This window comes from Nelusetta ayraudi, unplaced genomic scaffold (assembly GCF_046127955.1).
Source record: "Nelusetta ayraudi isolate G7.1 ecotype Tasmania unplaced genomic scaffold, CSIRO-AGI_Nayr_v1 ptg000182l, whole genome shotgun sequence".
Lineage (NCBI taxonomy): Eukaryota > Metazoa > Chordata > Actinopteri > Tetraodontiformes > Monacanthidae > Nelusetta > Nelusetta ayraudi.
In genome coordinates this window covers 292,501-309,722 of record NW_027466231.1, presented here as the reverse complement: position 1 = coordinate 309,722, position 17,222 = coordinate 292,501, and the positions used below count along the sequence as shown (strand labels likewise).

General features: G+C 51.7%; 1 protein-coding gene across 1 annotated transcript in view; it reads right to left on the bottom strand.

Moving 5' to 3' along the window:
• Positions 1-1,265: 1,265 nt before the first annotated feature.
• ankrd13b (ankyrin repeat domain 13B) overlaps positions 1,266-17,222 on the bottom strand; it is a 29,355-nt gene continuing 13,398 nt past the window's right edge. Inside the window, exons 3-15 of the mRNA XM_076015211.1 lie at positions 14,686-14,810; positions 13,435-13,480; positions 12,906-13,049; positions 12,074-12,317; positions 8,323-8,389; positions 6,120-6,201; positions 5,135-5,199; positions 4,698-4,840; positions 4,445-4,602; positions 4,094-4,318; positions 3,143-3,306; positions 2,944-3,020; positions 1,266-2,236 (exon numbers count right to left, since the gene is read on the bottom strand). Coding sequence (XP_075871326.1) covers positions 1,966-2,236; positions 2,944-3,020; positions 3,143-3,306; positions 4,094-4,318; positions 4,445-4,602; positions 4,698-4,840; positions 5,135-5,199; positions 6,120-6,201; positions 8,323-8,389; positions 12,074-12,317; positions 12,906-13,049; positions 13,435-13,480; positions 14,686-14,810 — 1,811 coding nt within the window. The 3' untranslated portion in view covers positions 1,266-1,965. The remainder of the gene's footprint in view (positions 2,237-2,943; positions 3,021-3,142; positions 3,307-4,093; positions 4,319-4,444; positions 4,603-4,697; positions 4,841-5,134; positions 5,200-6,119; positions 6,202-8,322; positions 8,390-12,073; positions 12,318-12,905; positions 13,050-13,434; positions 13,481-14,685; positions 14,811-17,222) is intronic.

Genomic DNA, 17,222 nt, shown 5'->3' with positions numbered 1-17,222 from the left:
CCCCCAGCTTCACCTCTTCACCCCCCCCGCCCCCTCCATCCTTCATTGACAAGTGTGTGACTCCAAACAATGTACCTGAGGGCTCCTCCTCCTCCTCCTCCACCTCCTCCGCCTCCTCCTCCAATCAGGCACTTTACTGTTTACATGGTTGTTTTTTATGGTTTGAACCTGGAAGAATTTTTTGCACTGATCTGTGTCTCCCCCCCCCCCAATACTGAATTAAAACCAGGACAAACTCCAGCTTGTTGTTGTTGTTTGGGTTTTTTTGAGGACAAGAGAAAGAACTGCTTCCACCTGGTGGTCAGACAGTGAACTACAGGCTAGAAATATAAACCTGAGTTTTAATGAATGAATGAAAGAGTGAAGGCTTTATTCAAACGTGTGTGTGTGTGTGTGTGTGTGTGAGTGTACAATTGAATGAATAATATGAACACAACATGTTTGCAAATGAGCTGGAAGAGGAATTTTGCTTGTGAATCCTACAGTTTGTCCACATGGTAACAATGTATTTCATCAACACCACCACCACCACCTCCTCCTCTGCAGGAGCTCCCAGTCACTTCCAGTCTGACATTCAGCCCACAGCTGCATGTGGCTAATTAAACAGTGCTCTGCAGGCCAGTGGAGCCCCCTGCTGGCGCCCTTTAAACAGCTGCAGAAGTCACTGCTGCTGATAATAAACCAAGAGCACCTTGAACTGCCACCACAGCAACCGCAGCAAAGTGACCATGACTTGTGGGGCGGAGCAGTGCACCAATTACAGGGGATCCAGGGGGGCCGGAACCCCCTGAAGCCCTGCAAGCAAAACTTTAAGGGGGTCTCATATTTTATACATGCATACATATATTGTGTATACCTATAGTTAGCCTCTGCGGCGCCTCCTGCTGCTGGAGCTGTGTCCCTACCGCTGTTGCCCACTGAGGGGCGCTGTTTGAAAGTCGTTTAAAGAGGAAGGAACGAGACGACGCCAAGCGACGCTGCTAGAAAAGTTTGCCTTTATTTCCTCCTCTGCTCGTCCTCCCAAGCATCTCGCAATAAAAACCCGCAGTGCATATTTTGTGCAACGTTTGTTTTAGAAAGTTAAAAAAAACAAACAAACAAAAAAAAAACAACAACAAAATAAAACCAAAATATTTTGTTTTCACCCCTCTCTCTCCCCCCCTGGAGGGTGAACGAGGGATTGCAGGGAAGTCACACCTCTCCTGGTTTGTGCTGATACTGGATTGTGACAAGTATTTTATTTATTTATTTATTTATTTTGTTAAAAAAAAAAACACAAATACAAAAAGGGGGAAAAAAACAATTCAGTGAACAAAGGAAAAAACAGATGCGACCTCGTCCTCCATCAGGTTGTGTTGTTATTGTGTAGCGACTCACACACACTTGAACAAACAGCAGGACTTCGTGCCTGCACTGTGCTGTGTGTGGAGCGTTCATCACACTCAAAGTCTAGAGTGCACGCACACACACACACACACACACACACACACACACACACACGTGAAAGCAGACAGGAGTCCCTTGTTGCACTCATTGTATCAAATTTGTTGGTTTCTTGTGTAAACTGGCACAGGAAGTGCCACTGGCAGTACAGGAAGTGCCACCGGTGGCCACAGGAAGTACTGTCAGTGGCCACAGGAGGTCCTGCCAGTGGCACTTCCTGTGGCCACCACTAGCACTTCCTGTGGCCACCACTGGCAGCACAGGAAGTGCCATCTGTGGCACTTCCTGTGCAAAGCGAGGCTGGACAGCAGCAGCGCCCCCCTATGGCTTGGTGGGGGAGTCTGGCAGAGGAGACGGAGGAGCAGCAGTGAGGTCGGTTCCAGCAGCAGCAGCAGCTCCCAAACTGAAAACCTGTTTTCTTCTCAATCTACAAAAAACTTTAATTTTGTTGCTGCTGTTGCTTGAAGTCAGGAACCTCAGCCAGGACCCCCTTCATCATCATCATCATCATCATCATCATCATCACTTCTCCATGAGTGACAGCCGGATGATGCGCTGCAGCTCCGCCTCCTCGTGCTGCCGCTGCAGCTCCGCCTCCTCCTGCTCGCGGGCCGACAGCTCCATGGCCAGGCGCAGCTGCTCGTTGTAGTTGCAGCAGGGGGCGCCGGTGGTGCCGGCGGTGGAGACGGTGGTGGAGGCGGCGGTCCCGGTGGTCGAGGAGGAGGGGATGGGCTTCTTCTTGGACGGGGTGGAGCAGAGGCTGGACGAGGGGCGGGGCTTGTGCTGAGGGCTCCTGGGAAAACGGAAATAAAACGTTCAACGGTCCAAATAACATGAATCAAACTTCAAGTTAAATTCAGTCTATGAGTGTTATCATGCTAATAGGAAGAGGTGACAGTGTGCTAACAGTGTGCTAACCAGCAAGGGGAACTGACACCACCTAGTGGAGTGGAGGGGAAGTTGTATTTGTAGTTTGCGTAGAGAAGATGCGCGGTTGTGCCGTTGTGTGTACCAGTGATCACACTGACAGTCGCACACTCTTCACACTGACACACAGGAAGACAGGATGTGAGTGAAGGATTGTGGGAAAGATTGGCGGGACGGAACAATTGGAAACTGAGGAGGTTGAGCAACAATACCAGTAGGTGGCAGCAGTGAGACCGGTGGAGGGCGGGGCAGCAGTCCTGAGGGGGCCACATTGTTATTATCATTATTATTATTATTATTATTATTATTATTATGGGCTGTTTTCAGACTTCAGAGACCTTCAAGTTTCTTCCCTGCAGAAAACATCATAAGAAAAAATCAATCTGACAACTTTGGGGAGAAAGGTTGAGGAGCTGTGTGTAACTTTCATTTTGTGGAGCAGAGTTCTCATTACTCGGACTCTGGTGTTTGTTTGCGCAGTATAATCTTATTTTCATGACGTGTTGCGGACGTAAACACAGAAACAAAACCACTCGTGTATGACAAACAAGACAAGAAGAAGAAAAAGAAGACCTCTCCAGACGGCTGGGGTCGCTGGACAGAGGGTGAGCTCCTGGCTTGCTATTGGTCAGAGCCTCCCAGATGGTCACCTAGCAGCAGAACAGAAGAGCAGATAGGAGGTTGGTGAGGAAGAGGAGGAAGAGGAGGACACAACACTGCCTGGACTGAGAGCCGGGCTCCACTCCTCCTCCCCTCCGGGACGCGGGCCCACCTGGTCGTACTCGGAACCGGCCTCCAGCAGACTCTGCTGGATGGCGAACTGCAGCAGGTCCTCCTCCTCCTCCCTCATGCTGTCCCTCTGCTTGCCTCCCAGCAGGGTGTAGCCCGCCGGCGCCTCGAACACACACTGGGGGATCTCTCCCGCTCGACACGACACTGACACACAGGGAGAGAGGAGGAGCTAAGAGGAGGAGGAGGAGGAGGACTAGACTGGACTGGACCGGGGCAGTGAAGACTGATTCTGCTGGTTCTTCTGCTTGACTGCAGCTGGCCAGTGATGATACAGTGGAGGAGCCACTGGACCAGACTTTAACCAACTGCTGGGGCCACAGTGCAACATGTGACAGAGGTTAGAACCACCAGAACCACCCAGAACCATCCCTGGACCTCCCAGAACCATCCCTGCACTGCTCAGAACCATGCCTGGACCGCCCAGAACCATCCCTGTACTTTCTAGAACCATCCCTGGACCACCCAGAACCATCCCAGAACCACCCAGAACCACCCTTGGAACGCTCAGAACCATCCCTGGACCACTCAGAACCATGCCTGGACCGCCCAAAACCATCCCTGTACTTTCTAGAACCATCTCTGGACCACCCAGAACCATCCCAGAACCACCCAGAACCACCCTTGGAACGCTCAGAACCATCCCTGGACCACTCAGAACCATGCCTGGACCACTCAGAACCATCCCAGAACCACCCCTGGACCACCCAGAACCATTCTATTGGTTTTGGTTTTTCACATTGCATTGGAGGCATCTTGGTGAGTGTAATAATATATAGAATAATCATTTCACCCACTGTGATTTGGGATTATTGCAATTTGCTGTCTGTTTTCTGTGTGGACCGCAGGAGGGGAAGTCTTCAAACTGTGAGGACTGCTGGACATCAGTGAGAAATAAAGAGAGGAGCGTTGTGTGTGTGACTGGTGGCCTCACTGGTGGAGCCGGAGCTGCAGCTGGAGACGCTAGAGGAGTCGCTGCTGGGGGAGGGGGTGTCCGTCCTGGGGACGTCCTTCTGTCCGTCCACGTCCAGCCCCACCTCGCTGCTGCTGCTGCTGCTGCTGCTGCTGCTGCCGCTGCTGCTGTTCCTGGTGGCTTCCTCACAGCCGTTGAGGTTGCTGAAGGTGATCCTGGCGTTGAGGATGTGGTATAGGGGGATCTCTGCAGGGAGGTGGAGGAGCATCTCTTCACGCTCCTTTCATCATGGTTCATTGCTTTAAAGCTTCTGCTAGGAAAATATTCTGAGAGCCTTGAAGGTCCCCCCCCCCCCCCGACCCCCGGCCTCACCGATCTTGACGGGGAAGCCCGGTGGCAGGCGCAGGGTGATGAAGTCCCGCAGCTTGGCGAACAGGGCGTTGGAGATGGCCATGAGGTCGATGATGGGCACCACCTGCTGGGCCAGAGACAGCGGGTGCGACTCACACAGCCACAGCTTGGCCTTGAACCTGCAGGAGGAGCAGACAGGACACAGGAAACACACATCCTGTCAGTGTGTGTGTGTGTGTGTGTGTGTGTGTGTGTGTGTGTGTGTGTGAGAGACCTCTGGGTCTTGGTGGTGAGCTGGCACGGGTGTCCGATGTCCCTCAGCGTGGGAGACCAGGTGGGGTTGAAGTACTCCTCAGCCGTCAGCGCTGCCGGGTTGGTGGCAGCGGGACTGGACTGCTGGGTGACCTGCTGGGCGGCCTGCAGGGGGCGCCAGAGAGGCTGAGTGCTAACCAGACTGGGTGGAGAGGACTCTGGGGGGGGGTGCATTGTCACTATTTTGACTGGAGTGAGCCCAACACCACTGGAGGCTAAATGCTACATAGCATTAGCTGCAACATTCAGCTTCTTTATAACAATAATAATAATAATAATGATGTATTGGATTTATACAGCGCTTTACATTGAGCCCATCATTCAATGTCATCTTTTGAATGGAGAGGTGTGAGTGACAGCGCCCCCCAGTGGAGGGTGTGAGGCAGCCAGTCGACTCACTGCGTTGTGTTGGCCCATGTGTTGCTCTGCGATCCCCAGGAAGTTCTGCAGCGGCGTCTTCCCCCCTGCACACACACACACACACACACACACACACACACACACACACACACACACACACATCAGTGATAGAGTTTGACAACACAGTCGCACAACAACACAATCTGGAGAGAAAAATGTTTTGTGTGTCTTGTGGCTCTGATCAGTGAGCAGCTCAAATCCAGCAAAGCAGCAAAATCCTTGTTTCCCCCTCATGTGTCAATGTTGGCTCAGCTGATTACTGCCGATTCCAAACATTTCTTTCATGCTTTGGTGGTTGTTCAGCTCTTCAACCACAGGGGGAGAACGACGTGCTTGCTGCTGACGACTCCAGCGAAGGCATTTAGACACCTGACCTTGAACCGGACTGGATTCAGAACCAGTGAGGAAGGCGGTCCTGGTGTTACATGGCAGCCAAATGACAAACAGTGATAATGGGCGGAGAGGAGTGGACAGATGAGTCAGTCAGGAGTCGCTGAGTCCCTCATGCATAATAAGGCAGTGCAGATGGGGACTGTTGACCGAGGGGAGCAGAGGAGGCCTCGTGTGTGTGTGTGTGTGTGTGTGTGTGTGTGTGTGTGTGTGTGTGTGTGTGTGTGAGAGAGAGGTTTGATTTTGACTGACGGCGACAGTGTGTTCCGAGAGGACGGCTGATTCTGTTTGATTTATGATGTCAAGCAGAAAAATGCGAGTGAGCCGCTCAGGATGTCCACCCAGAACCTCGGGACGCTTCCATCCAACTCCCCAGAGGGGCGGCGCCACTCAGCCGTCACCCTCTTCTGACTGCACATACATGTGACTGACAGATGAGTATGATCTGAGTCAGCACAGGCCACACAGAGATGAGCTGATGTGCAGTAACTGTGCAGTAACATAATAATAATAATAATAATAATAATAATAATAATAATAATAATAATAATAATAATAATGAAATTGTTGGTACCTTTGGTCTTGTTCTTGTTCTGGTCCGACAGGTGGTCGGTTCTGGTCCTGGTGATCAGCTCCACGTTGGAGGCAGCATACACCTGGGAAGGGGGAACAGAAGGAGCCGCTACATTAGCTTTAGCCTCCTGCTGAGGACCAGCAGTTATAAATAGAAACAAGTTCTTCTGCAGGCACTGTCGGAGTTGGAAGAAGCAACTTTATTGGCCAAAATTTCAACGCAAACAAGGAAATTTAACTTGTGCAAAAGAATGTAAGTCATCCAATGAAAGAATATAAAATAGGTAACAAAATATTATACACTTCACTGTAGCGCAATGCAAGTAAAGAGTCCAGTTTGACTATTTGTAAAAAAATATATATTTAGCCCTCTGTTTACACCGTCCCACAGAAAACCATTTGTTTTAGTTCCATGTTGAAGATGATGAAGATATGAAGACATGAAGATAAACACAACGTGATGACAAAGAGCTCATTTAAAGTGCTGCATGTTTCATCAGTGGTTCACTGAGAAGAAGAACAAGCGCGTGAAGTGGGAGGGAGCTGGAGGCGGTACTTCCACACATGATATATACTCAACATCAACACACTATCAAATATTAAAATGCCACCTCTGTCACAAACTGGGCTCAGGGATTTGCTTGCCCTGAATCCCAAAGAATAGCAGAAGTGCAGTGGCAGGTTTCCCATGGCGAACAGCCTGCAGGTGAACACACCTCTAAATATAGAAGTCGTGAAAATGCTGCGGATTCTCTCGTTTGCAATCCAGGTGTAGTAGAATCCATAGGAAAGTACTACTTGCTAAACTGCAGTACTCAATGGGAGCAAAGATGTGACATTTAAATACGTTCCACCTCCAGTGTGCCTCAGCTATAAAAGCCCTGCCAGTGAACTGCTCCTAATGCAGGCGGCTCACTGGGAGCTAACAGTCGAGTAGCCGAACGGCAGAGCGGACAATCATCAGCGGTGCACTGACACCCTGCACCAGCAGGTGGCACCTTTCAGGGTCCAGTGTGGAATAGTTGGAGATTTTGCCAGTGAACTACAGTGGCCTGCATGCCCCAAACCTGGAGACCTGCTCCGCCTTCTTCTGATCAAACATGTGTTGTCCAAAACAAAAATGAAAAAAAAAAAAAAAACAGGCATCAAAAATGTGAAAACCTGCTGTTTTCATGTTGACTGAAGGAGGAAAACGGGTCCAGAGAGGAGAATCAAGCTGAACATCACTCTTACTCTTCCAGCCAGAGTGCGGCGGAGCTCCTCTGAAGAGCTTGGAGGAACCGGGGACAGATGGTGGGCGGCGCCCCACACTTGTCTCCCATTGATCTCTCCGAAGGGTAAAGGCAAACCAATGGGGTCAAGGTGTGTGAGAGCCATCTGCTCTCTGATGAGCAGGTGATCGTTTCCCCCCTCGAGGCAAATTATTCACACATGCCTGATTCCCAGACGTCCCTCCTCGAGCAAAGAGCCTCTCCAGCCGCCCATCGAATGGATGGTTGGGCTGTTATCCAATCAGAAAACAGCGTTTCTTGTTGCTGGGAGAAATAGCAGCACAGCAATCACGCATTCCACACAAGGGCGCACGATCGCGTGCACGGGTCAAAGACGAGGCCAGCGGTCGGCGGATCTCATCAACACTTGAAGGTCCACTGTGTGATATTTGGCTTGATTTATGACTTTTATTTTGGTAAAAAAAAAAAAAGGAAAATCTTAACACGCTGCCCATGAATACATCAATAAAAGTCTATACTGGCAGTACAATAACATTCATGTGGTTTAGAACGACTTAGAACTGTTGTCATATGAGAACCTCCACAGATCTTGCACCAGCATATTTCTAAGGAAGCCTGGTGTGGACAATCCAGCTGCCTGACAGCAGAGTGTTTGGTATTTAGGCTGAACGCTAGGGGGCGTCCTCACATAAACCAACCAAGAAGAAGAAGAAGAAGAAGAAGGTGGAGCAGGTGTCCAGGTTTGGGTTCACAGGGCCACTGTAGTTCACTGGCGAGCTCAGGAGAGGGAGGGAGAGTGAGAGATGCTGCAATGTGAAATGTCACCACTAGATGTAACCGCCACTAAAGCAGAGTGACACGGGCCACTCTGCTCCTGACTCTTCAGTACTTGATGAAAGGTTTGAGGTTTGCGTCAGGAGTCTCAGAGATGTTCATCCACAAACCACTGTTGGGCAGCGAACACGTGGTCACCTTGGCTTCGTATCCATTCACTGTCTCCATCTTCTCGCTCCTCCAGCCCAGGATGCCCGTCTTGTTCCTGTAACAGAAGATCAACAAATCCCATGTGAGTCTCTGCGGCCAACACACAGCTTTTACATCAACTTCCATCCATCCATCCAGCCATCCATCCATCCATCCATCCATCCATCCACCCATCCATCCATCCATCCTTCCGTCCATCCTTCCACCCACCCATCCATCCATCCATCCATCCATCCTTCCACCCATCCTTCCACCCATCCATCCATCCTTCCATCCATCCATCCATCCTTCCACCCATCCTTCCATCCATCCACCATCTATCCACCCATCCTTCCATCCATCCATCCACCCATCCATCCATCCTTCCATCCATCCACCATCCATCCATCCACCCATCCTTCCATCCATCCACCCATCCTTCCATCCATCCATCCACCATCCATCCATCCATCCATCCACCTATCCATCCATCCACCCATCCATCCATCCATCCACCCACCCATCCATCCTTCCATCCATCCATCCATCCATCCATCCACCCATCCATCCATCCTTCCATCCATCCACCCATCCATCCATCCATGCTTCCATCCATCCATCCATCCATCCATCCATCCTTCCATCCATCCATCCATCCTTCCATCCACCCATCCATCCATCCACCCATCCTTTCACCCATCCTTCCATCCATCCATCCACCCATCCATCCATCCTTCCATCCATCCATCCATCCATCCTTTCACCCATCCTTCCATCCATCCACCATCCATCCACCCATCCTTCCATCCATCCTTCCATCCATCCATCCATCCATCCATCCATCCACCCATCCATCCATCCTTCCATCCATCCACCCATCCATCCATCCATGCTTCCATCCATCCATCCATCCATCCATCCATCCTTCCATCCATCCATCCATCCTTCCATCCACCCATCCATCCATCCACCCATCCTTTCACCCATCCTTCCATCCATCCATCCACCCATCCATCCATCCTTCCATCCATCCATCCACCCATCCTTTCACCCAACCTTCCATCCATCCACCATCCATCCACCCATCCTTCCATCCATCCATCCACCCATCCATCCATCCATCATCCATCCATCCACCCATCCAGCCATCCATCCAGCCATCCTTCCATCCATCCATCCATCCATCCATCCATCCTTCCATCCATCCACCCATCCATCCTTCCATCCATCCATCCATCCATCCATCCTTCCATCCATCCATACATCCTTCCATCCACCCATCCACCCATCCATCCATCCATCCATCCAGCCATTCACCATCCATTCATCCACCCATCCATCCATCCATCCATCCATCCACCCATCCATCCATCCAGCCATTCACCATCCATCCATCCATCCATCCACCCATCCATCCATCCTTCCATCCATCCACCCATCCATCCATCCATGCTTCCATCCATCCATCCATCCATCCATCCATCCTTCCATCCATCCATCCATCCTTCCATCCACCCATCCATCCATCCACCCATCCATCCATCCATGCTTCCATCCATCCATCCATCCATCCATCCATCCTTCCATCCATCCATCCATCCTTCCATCCACCCATCCATCCATCCACCCATCCTTTCACCCATCCTTCCATCCATCCATCCACCCATCCATCCATCCTTCCATCCATCCATCCACCCATCCTTTCACCCAACCTTCCATCCATCCACCATCCATCCACCCATCCTTCCATCCATCCATCCACCCATCCATCCATCCATCATCCATCCATCCACCCATCCAGCCATCCATCCAGCCATCCTTCCATCCATCCATCCATCCATCCATCCATCCTTCCATCCATCCACCCATCCATCCTTCCATCCATCCATCCATCCATCCATCCTTCCATCCATCCATACATCCTTCCATCCACCCATCCACCCATCCATCCATCCATCCATCCAGCCATTCACCATCCATTCATCCACCCATCCATCCATCCATCCATCCATCCACCCATCCATCCATCCAGCCATTCACCATCCATCCATCCACCCATCCATCCATCCATCCATCCGTCCATCTTCTCTTGCTGCCTCTGCTGCACTCAGGCTTCCTGGAGCCCCGCCCCTCTCCCGTCCCAGTGGGCTGACACCCTGGACGACGCCCCTGATCGACTGCACCTGCAAACCTCGGGCTCTGACCCGTGGTTGCTGCCGAGCTGCGACAGTCGGGACGCCAGCCAGTGTTGCAAGTCGGCAGAAGCGCGGCGGTGACGTGGAAGTTAGCGAGTCGTTTGTGTTGGACGTCCTCTCTTTGTGCAGTTTGACAGAGTGGGCCGCTGCGGAGCATCATAAATAGACTGCTGGCACCCGCAGACAGGAGTGCTGAGGAGGGGGAACAGCCCTGAGGGGATGATGAGGTGCTGAGAGACTGAAGGCCAAGATGATGGCTCTCTGCTCCCGGACGGACGGACGGAGGGACGGAGGGACGGACGGACAGCTTCTGCCTGACTCTCTGTTTCATCTGTGAAAACTCCCCTCCCTGTCTTTGGTCTTTTTCCATCACTGAGCCATCCGTCACTGTGTTCCTCTGCAGGCCCGGTTCTTCCTCACGTCCGCCTTCCAGCACCGCTCACTATCCCAGTTTGGACTCTGCAGTTTGGACTCTGTCTTGTGTCACATCGCTCTTTCTATCTGCTGTCAAGTCCACCGTTTTTCCTCTTTCATGGCAACTCTACAGAAACTGCCCTTCCTCTCGTCCTCTCTTCCTCTCTTCTCCCCCCTCCCGTGTTTTCAATCTTCTTTGCGCCGTCATCATTGCCGTCTTTAGCGTTCTACCATCGCTGAGCCTCAAAACCAGTGTGTCCTGGTGCGTCCTGAGGAGTTGCTGAGACTCAGTCGTCGGTGACTCGCGCTGTGGAGTCTCTCAGCTTTGATTTCCATACAAAAAAAAAACAAACCCTTGTGCATGTGTCCAGGGGCTGACGTGGACCAAGCAGGATGAGCGTCAGCAGCAGATGCTGGTCTTTGTGAGAAGCATCACTGCAGGCTATGAACTCTACATGAGTGGAACGCGGCTGCTGTCAGGGTTGTCACTATGTATGGGATGCACTGCGGGACGTTCCTCAGAGGACAGGCTGCAAGTTGTTCTGCTGGACTGTGGGTTGCGGTCCAGGAGGCGGCCGCGGTTAAAAAAGTGCCGGAAACAAAGCAGCAGCAGCAACAGACAGACAGACAGACAGACAGACAGACAGACAGACTCACTCTGCACTGCGGCTCAATCCTTCCACACTGTTCAACACATCGTTCCACATGCAGTAATTCCCTCTGAAGAGTTTCACCAACAGTGAAACCACTCAGCGGCACACAGAGGGACAACACTGAAAACAAGATCTTCTCAGCCACAACATCTCGTTAGATTCAGCTTCTGATGTAAAACCCAAGTAGCAGCAGGAAGTCAAGATCAGCTGATCTACGCTGACAGGAGCTCCGATGTTTGTGTATCAGCGGAGCCGGTCGTCTGCTGCAGTTCCGTCTCCTTGCTTGCACGTCACCCCTCGTGTGAAATGCATGAATCTTTCAATGATTTAGTTTCAGGTCGCTGCTTGACCATGCTGTCATGATGGCCATCTGGTGCAATGTGCAGTTCCACGATGGAATCAGGTCCAGCACGGAGATGATCGGCTGGTGCTCCATGATTCTAGGCCACGGAAGAACTTTGGAAAGGCTTAAGGCAGGAAGATATTTTTGCTTCTGACCTCTCGAAGGCAATGTTGCGGGTGTCCAGCTGCGTGGTCACCACTGGAGCCGACAGCCTGGCGGCCACCTGCTCATCACTGGGCTGCGCTGCACCCAGAAGGCCCAGGTTGGCGGTGGCGCCGCTGTTGGAGGCGTCCTCGTTCAGCCGACCGGGCGAGAGCGCCGCGAGGGACGAGACGCACAGGGTTTCACAGTACACCAGCTGCTTGTCGTGGTCCACCTCCATCACCTCAGCGCTGGAGTCTGAGTGAGAGGGGTTGCAGGAAAAGGGGAGGGGCATAAGACGCAAGTACGAGTCCCCGATGGAACCAGAAGAAACAGCGACGACATCAACAGCCAATCCAATTATCAGGAATGTGAATTGAATTTTAGATTTGTTTACATTGTAAATGTAAACAAATGCGTTGTTGTGCAGGCTTCCTTCAATGCTGGAACTCCTTTCAAATGGGTCACACTGGACCTTTAAAGGACAAACAGGGGGTTTGGTGCAGCTGAAGTGCAACAAAGCTCAGCTGCTGCACCTCCGAAGCTCATCAATTCTCTTATCAAACACTTTGAAAAATGTTCACTATCTTTACCCAAATGTATTATACCACACCCACATGAATAACATTTGATTTCCTCACTGTTGTTTCTACAATTGGCTGTTAAACAGCTGAGTCGTCCACCACCAGGAAGTTCAAAAAGTGCTGCAGGAATCAGAAATTCTTTCCAGGAAGTGAGGAACACACGGTTGGTACATCGTCTCTACAGATACTGTGACGTGTCCCCATTGACCAGACCGGTACCTGGCCAGGTGAGAGGACTGAAACACACAGTGACTCCTCTGACCTTGGCCCTTGAAGATGAAGCTCCTGTTTCCTCTCTGCCAGGTCATCTGCTCGAAGCCCATCAGCGTGGTGTCCACACGGAGGCACTGGCCGCTCTTCCACACCCGGTACGTGTCGCTGGGGCAGATGCGTGACACGAGGGGCACTGCGGAGACACACGCACACACACACGCACACACACCCACACACACACACACACACACACACACACACACACACACACACACACACACACACACACACACACACACACACAATGGTTAAACCAATTCAATGTTGTGTCAATGTCCATGGCAGTGAAGATACCATAGCAGCAGTCATTGGTTGTTGAGCACTATACTGTAGCATGCTGAAGCTCAGCATACATGGCTGGCGTGGGATCAGATTGAAAGCATGAAGTGTGAGACCCAGCGTCCACCACAACAGGAAGAGGCGGGACTCCGCAAGTCCACAGGGAGGCGCTAACACGATTAGCTCAGACTAAAGTCGCTGACGGAGGCCGATGAGGATCACAGCACGGCTCCACTTACCCCAGCTCGTAAACTCCCATTTCATCTCCACGTAGAAGTCCTGGGCCTGGACACACAGACAGACAGTAGGTCAGTCAGGCAGACAGACAGACAGGCAGGCATGCAGGCAGGCAGACAGACAGAGAGACAGAGAGACAGACAGACAGACAGTAGGTCAGTCAGTCAGACAGACAGACAGACAGGCAGACAGACAGACAGACAGTAGGTCAGTCAGAGAGACAGACAGACAGTAGGTCAGTCAGTCAGTCAGACAGACAGGCAGGCAGAGAGACAGGCAGACAGGCAGACAGACAGACAGACAGGCAGGCAGTCAGTCAGTCAGACAGACAGACAGTAGGTCAGTCAGTCAGACAGAGAGACAGACATGCAGGCAGGCAGTTAGTCAGACAGACAGACAGTAGGTCAGTCAGTCAGTCAGTCAGACAGACAGACAGACAGACAGTAGGTCAGTCAGAGAGACAGACAGACAGTAGGTCAGTGAGTCAGTCAGACAGACAGGCAGGCAGACAGACAGACAGACACACAGGCAGGCAGTCAGTCAGACAGGCAGACAGACAGACAGGCAGACAGACAGACAGACAGACAGTAGGTCAGTCAGAGAGACAGACACACAGTAGGTCAGGCAGGCAGACAGACAGGCAGACAGACAGACAGACAGACATATTTAAAGGATGCACATAAAAGACCGGTGGAAGAGAATTTAAGAGAAAAGAAGATGAGTAGTGATGCTGCTTCACTCTCTGTCTCACAATAGGGGGCAGTGTCACAGAGAAACAGTTGTGTGTGTGTGCAACATCTTGCAACATCTTCAGCACAAAGTTCACTGTGGGGACCTCGTGCAAAGAGTCCAAAAAGTCCTTCAAACAAACATGTGTGTGTGTGTGTGTGTGTGTGTGTGTGTGTTAATAATAGAAGTGATGGCTAGAAGGCGGCAGAGGAGCACAATGTGAGGGAGAGATGAAGGAGCAGCAGGAGTGTGTTTGTCATAGTGCCACCATCAACATGTCAGAATGAGCAATAAAAACAGAGGTTCTTCTATATTTGGCCTCCCAAAGACGGCAGACCTGTGTGCCAGTCTGGTCTGTGTACCAGCAAACAAGAACATGGGAACATTTAAAAAGAAACAAAGAAAAAAAGAAAAATCTCCTCCATGTACTGGTGCAGTTTATGTGCAGTTGATGATTGCTTTGTGTAATCATCAACTGTCAGTCGACACTGTGTTCCTATCTGACAGCAGTGGAAAGTGCGCACTTGTCGCAGTCGCTCCAGCAGGACGGGGATGCTGGCCAGTCTCTTGGCGGTCCGCTGGTGGTCCCTGTAGCGAAGCACCAGACGCACAAGCTCCGGGTCTCTGGTGCTCACCGCCTCCTGAAGAACTGCCAGGGCCGGGAAGACATGTAGGCAGAGATTAAGAGTTAAACAGCCACGATCACTCAGGGCTCATCTAAAATGGATGAAGAGCAGGAATTTCAGGAGGCGGTGGGGGGGGTGAGAGCGAGGATTGCCCCAACCGAAGTAGGCCAGTGGAGGGTCCTGGTTGCGAGCGGTGGCTGCTGCTGGCTCATCATCCATCAGCCATCACAACTCCCAGGAGCTGCAAACTACCGGCTCTTTGGAAATCACCACACCTCCCGTCTTCTTTGAAAGCATCTTGGACCTCATCGCCATCAGCCAGTATCCAGGTATCAGTGTGCTGGCAGGAGCCAGTCGCAGTTCCACACCTGTCCACCAGATGGTGGTAAAGTGCCCAAACACTGAACTTTTGCACACAACACCAACACCACACCTGCTCCAGGTGACAATCAACCTCGACCACCAGCGTGAAAGGAGCAAACTTCAGTCTGGACTAGAAGGACTTCAGAGACACTGCTGGTAGCTGCTGGTTGCATCGATTGAGGTTATGTTGGTTGATCATTGAGATGTTTGTTTGACTTCACGTCGTCACACCCAGACTGTTTTTGTCAATTATCTTGGAATCATTTGAATCCCTGCGATGGATTGAAATGATTCCGTGTCCGCGCTGACCGTGCAGCAGCAGCTGTTCTTGGTTCTTGGACTGCGGGACATTGCAGCTTTACAAAATATCCAACGCTGGCACCGGGGTGCGTGGCGTTCAGGGACCGTCGGGGAATTACAAGGAGAGGAGGAGAATTGAACTCGGGTTAAACGAGCACTCTCTTTGCCTCAAAGACTGCGACCTCCGCAGAGGGCTTGGCTCTGCGGTGGGGGTGGAGCCTGTGGAGGAGGTCTGCAGGACATCTTTGCCCTGTGGACGACCTCCTCCTTCAGCCTGAAGGCTCTCCTGTCCCCAGGTGTCCTCCGGGGGTTTGGAGATGTGGTTAAATGACATTTTCCACCCGCCAGTGCTGCTTCCTCTCCTTGCTGCCTCTCCGGCTCCTCCTTCTCATTTGTTCTGACTCACCAGTGTCCTAACTGTTGCCATTGATGCCGACTCTATTCTGGGAGCTTTGGCTGCCGCCATCCCTTCTTCCTCTCCAAGTCCTCACTTGGAAGAGTGATGGGAGAGGAAGGGAGGGAGACGTGCCTCAGCTTTTCTGTGTAGGGGAAGGCAGAGGAGTCCCAGAACAGAGCCACAGCAAAAATAAAAATCTATGTAAAAATGTAAAAAGTCAAATGAATATTTTACAATGCAACTTCAATCAGAAGCATTTTGTTTCAACGTTTGCGTCACTGAAATGCGACACAGACTTAAGAATTGTGGAACCCAGGAAGATGAAAATGATGCTGTGACAGACCGGGGTGATCGAGCTCGTCAGTGGAAAAGCAAAATGCAGCCTCACTGGCAGGGAGATCATGCAAACTCCACACAGTGCATCATCAGATGCGGAGTCCTGTGGTAGCAGTGGCAGAGTGTCCGCCCTGACCACTGGGACACTGCCATCCCCAGCCGGCTCAGGCCAGAGACTGGAACAGTGGTCCCCCACTGCCTCCCCGCTCGGCACTCGGCACTGTGGGGTTGGACCAGCCGATGATTCCAGGGTGCAGTACTGCTGCTGCCCACCAGGTTCCCTCAGCTGATTGTGTTTTGGAGCAGCCAAAGTGATGACTGAAAACGCCAGCATGCACCACTGGCTGGCCTGCCCTTGAAGGCAGCACACCATGTGACTGGTTGTGATTGGACCGCTCCCTGCACACAGCCATGAATTAATGACGAGCCTCGTGATCAGGTGGCAGGGCCACGGAGCCCACCGCCAAGCCCCATGTGGTCCCACTGCAGCTTCCACTGCAGCCTCCACTGCATCCTGCTGGAGTCCCCTCAGGGTGTGCTTTCCAAGCAACCTGGCAATAGCCAATCAGAGAGGAGGAAGTCCGAGGACCGGATGTGCCACTCACTGGTCACTTGGGAGCAGATTTACAGATTTCCGAGCCATCAGCAGGAGCGCTGGCAGAGAGACGTGAAAAACAATTCCAAAGATTTTAGGATCGGCGTCTCGTCAACGCGTCTGCTTTGAATGAATTAAGATGAATTCAGATTACGGAAGAAAAAAACGTGACGGCAAACCCCAACAAAGGTCATTTCAAGACTGGGAAGTTTCCTCATTTCATGCATGAGTGAACTCCTATCAGTCAAGACCATGCTGCATATTCCATCACGCCAGCAGGGGAGCGGCGCCTGGTTTCACACCACTTCCCCACCACCTGCAGGATCACTGGGAGGTGGGTGGGGGGGGGGGGGGTGAATGAAATTTCAACAGTGAGCAACTGGAAATGTGCCCAGAGGCTCTTTGCACACGGCACTGGATACACGGAGACACCTGTGGTCGTGC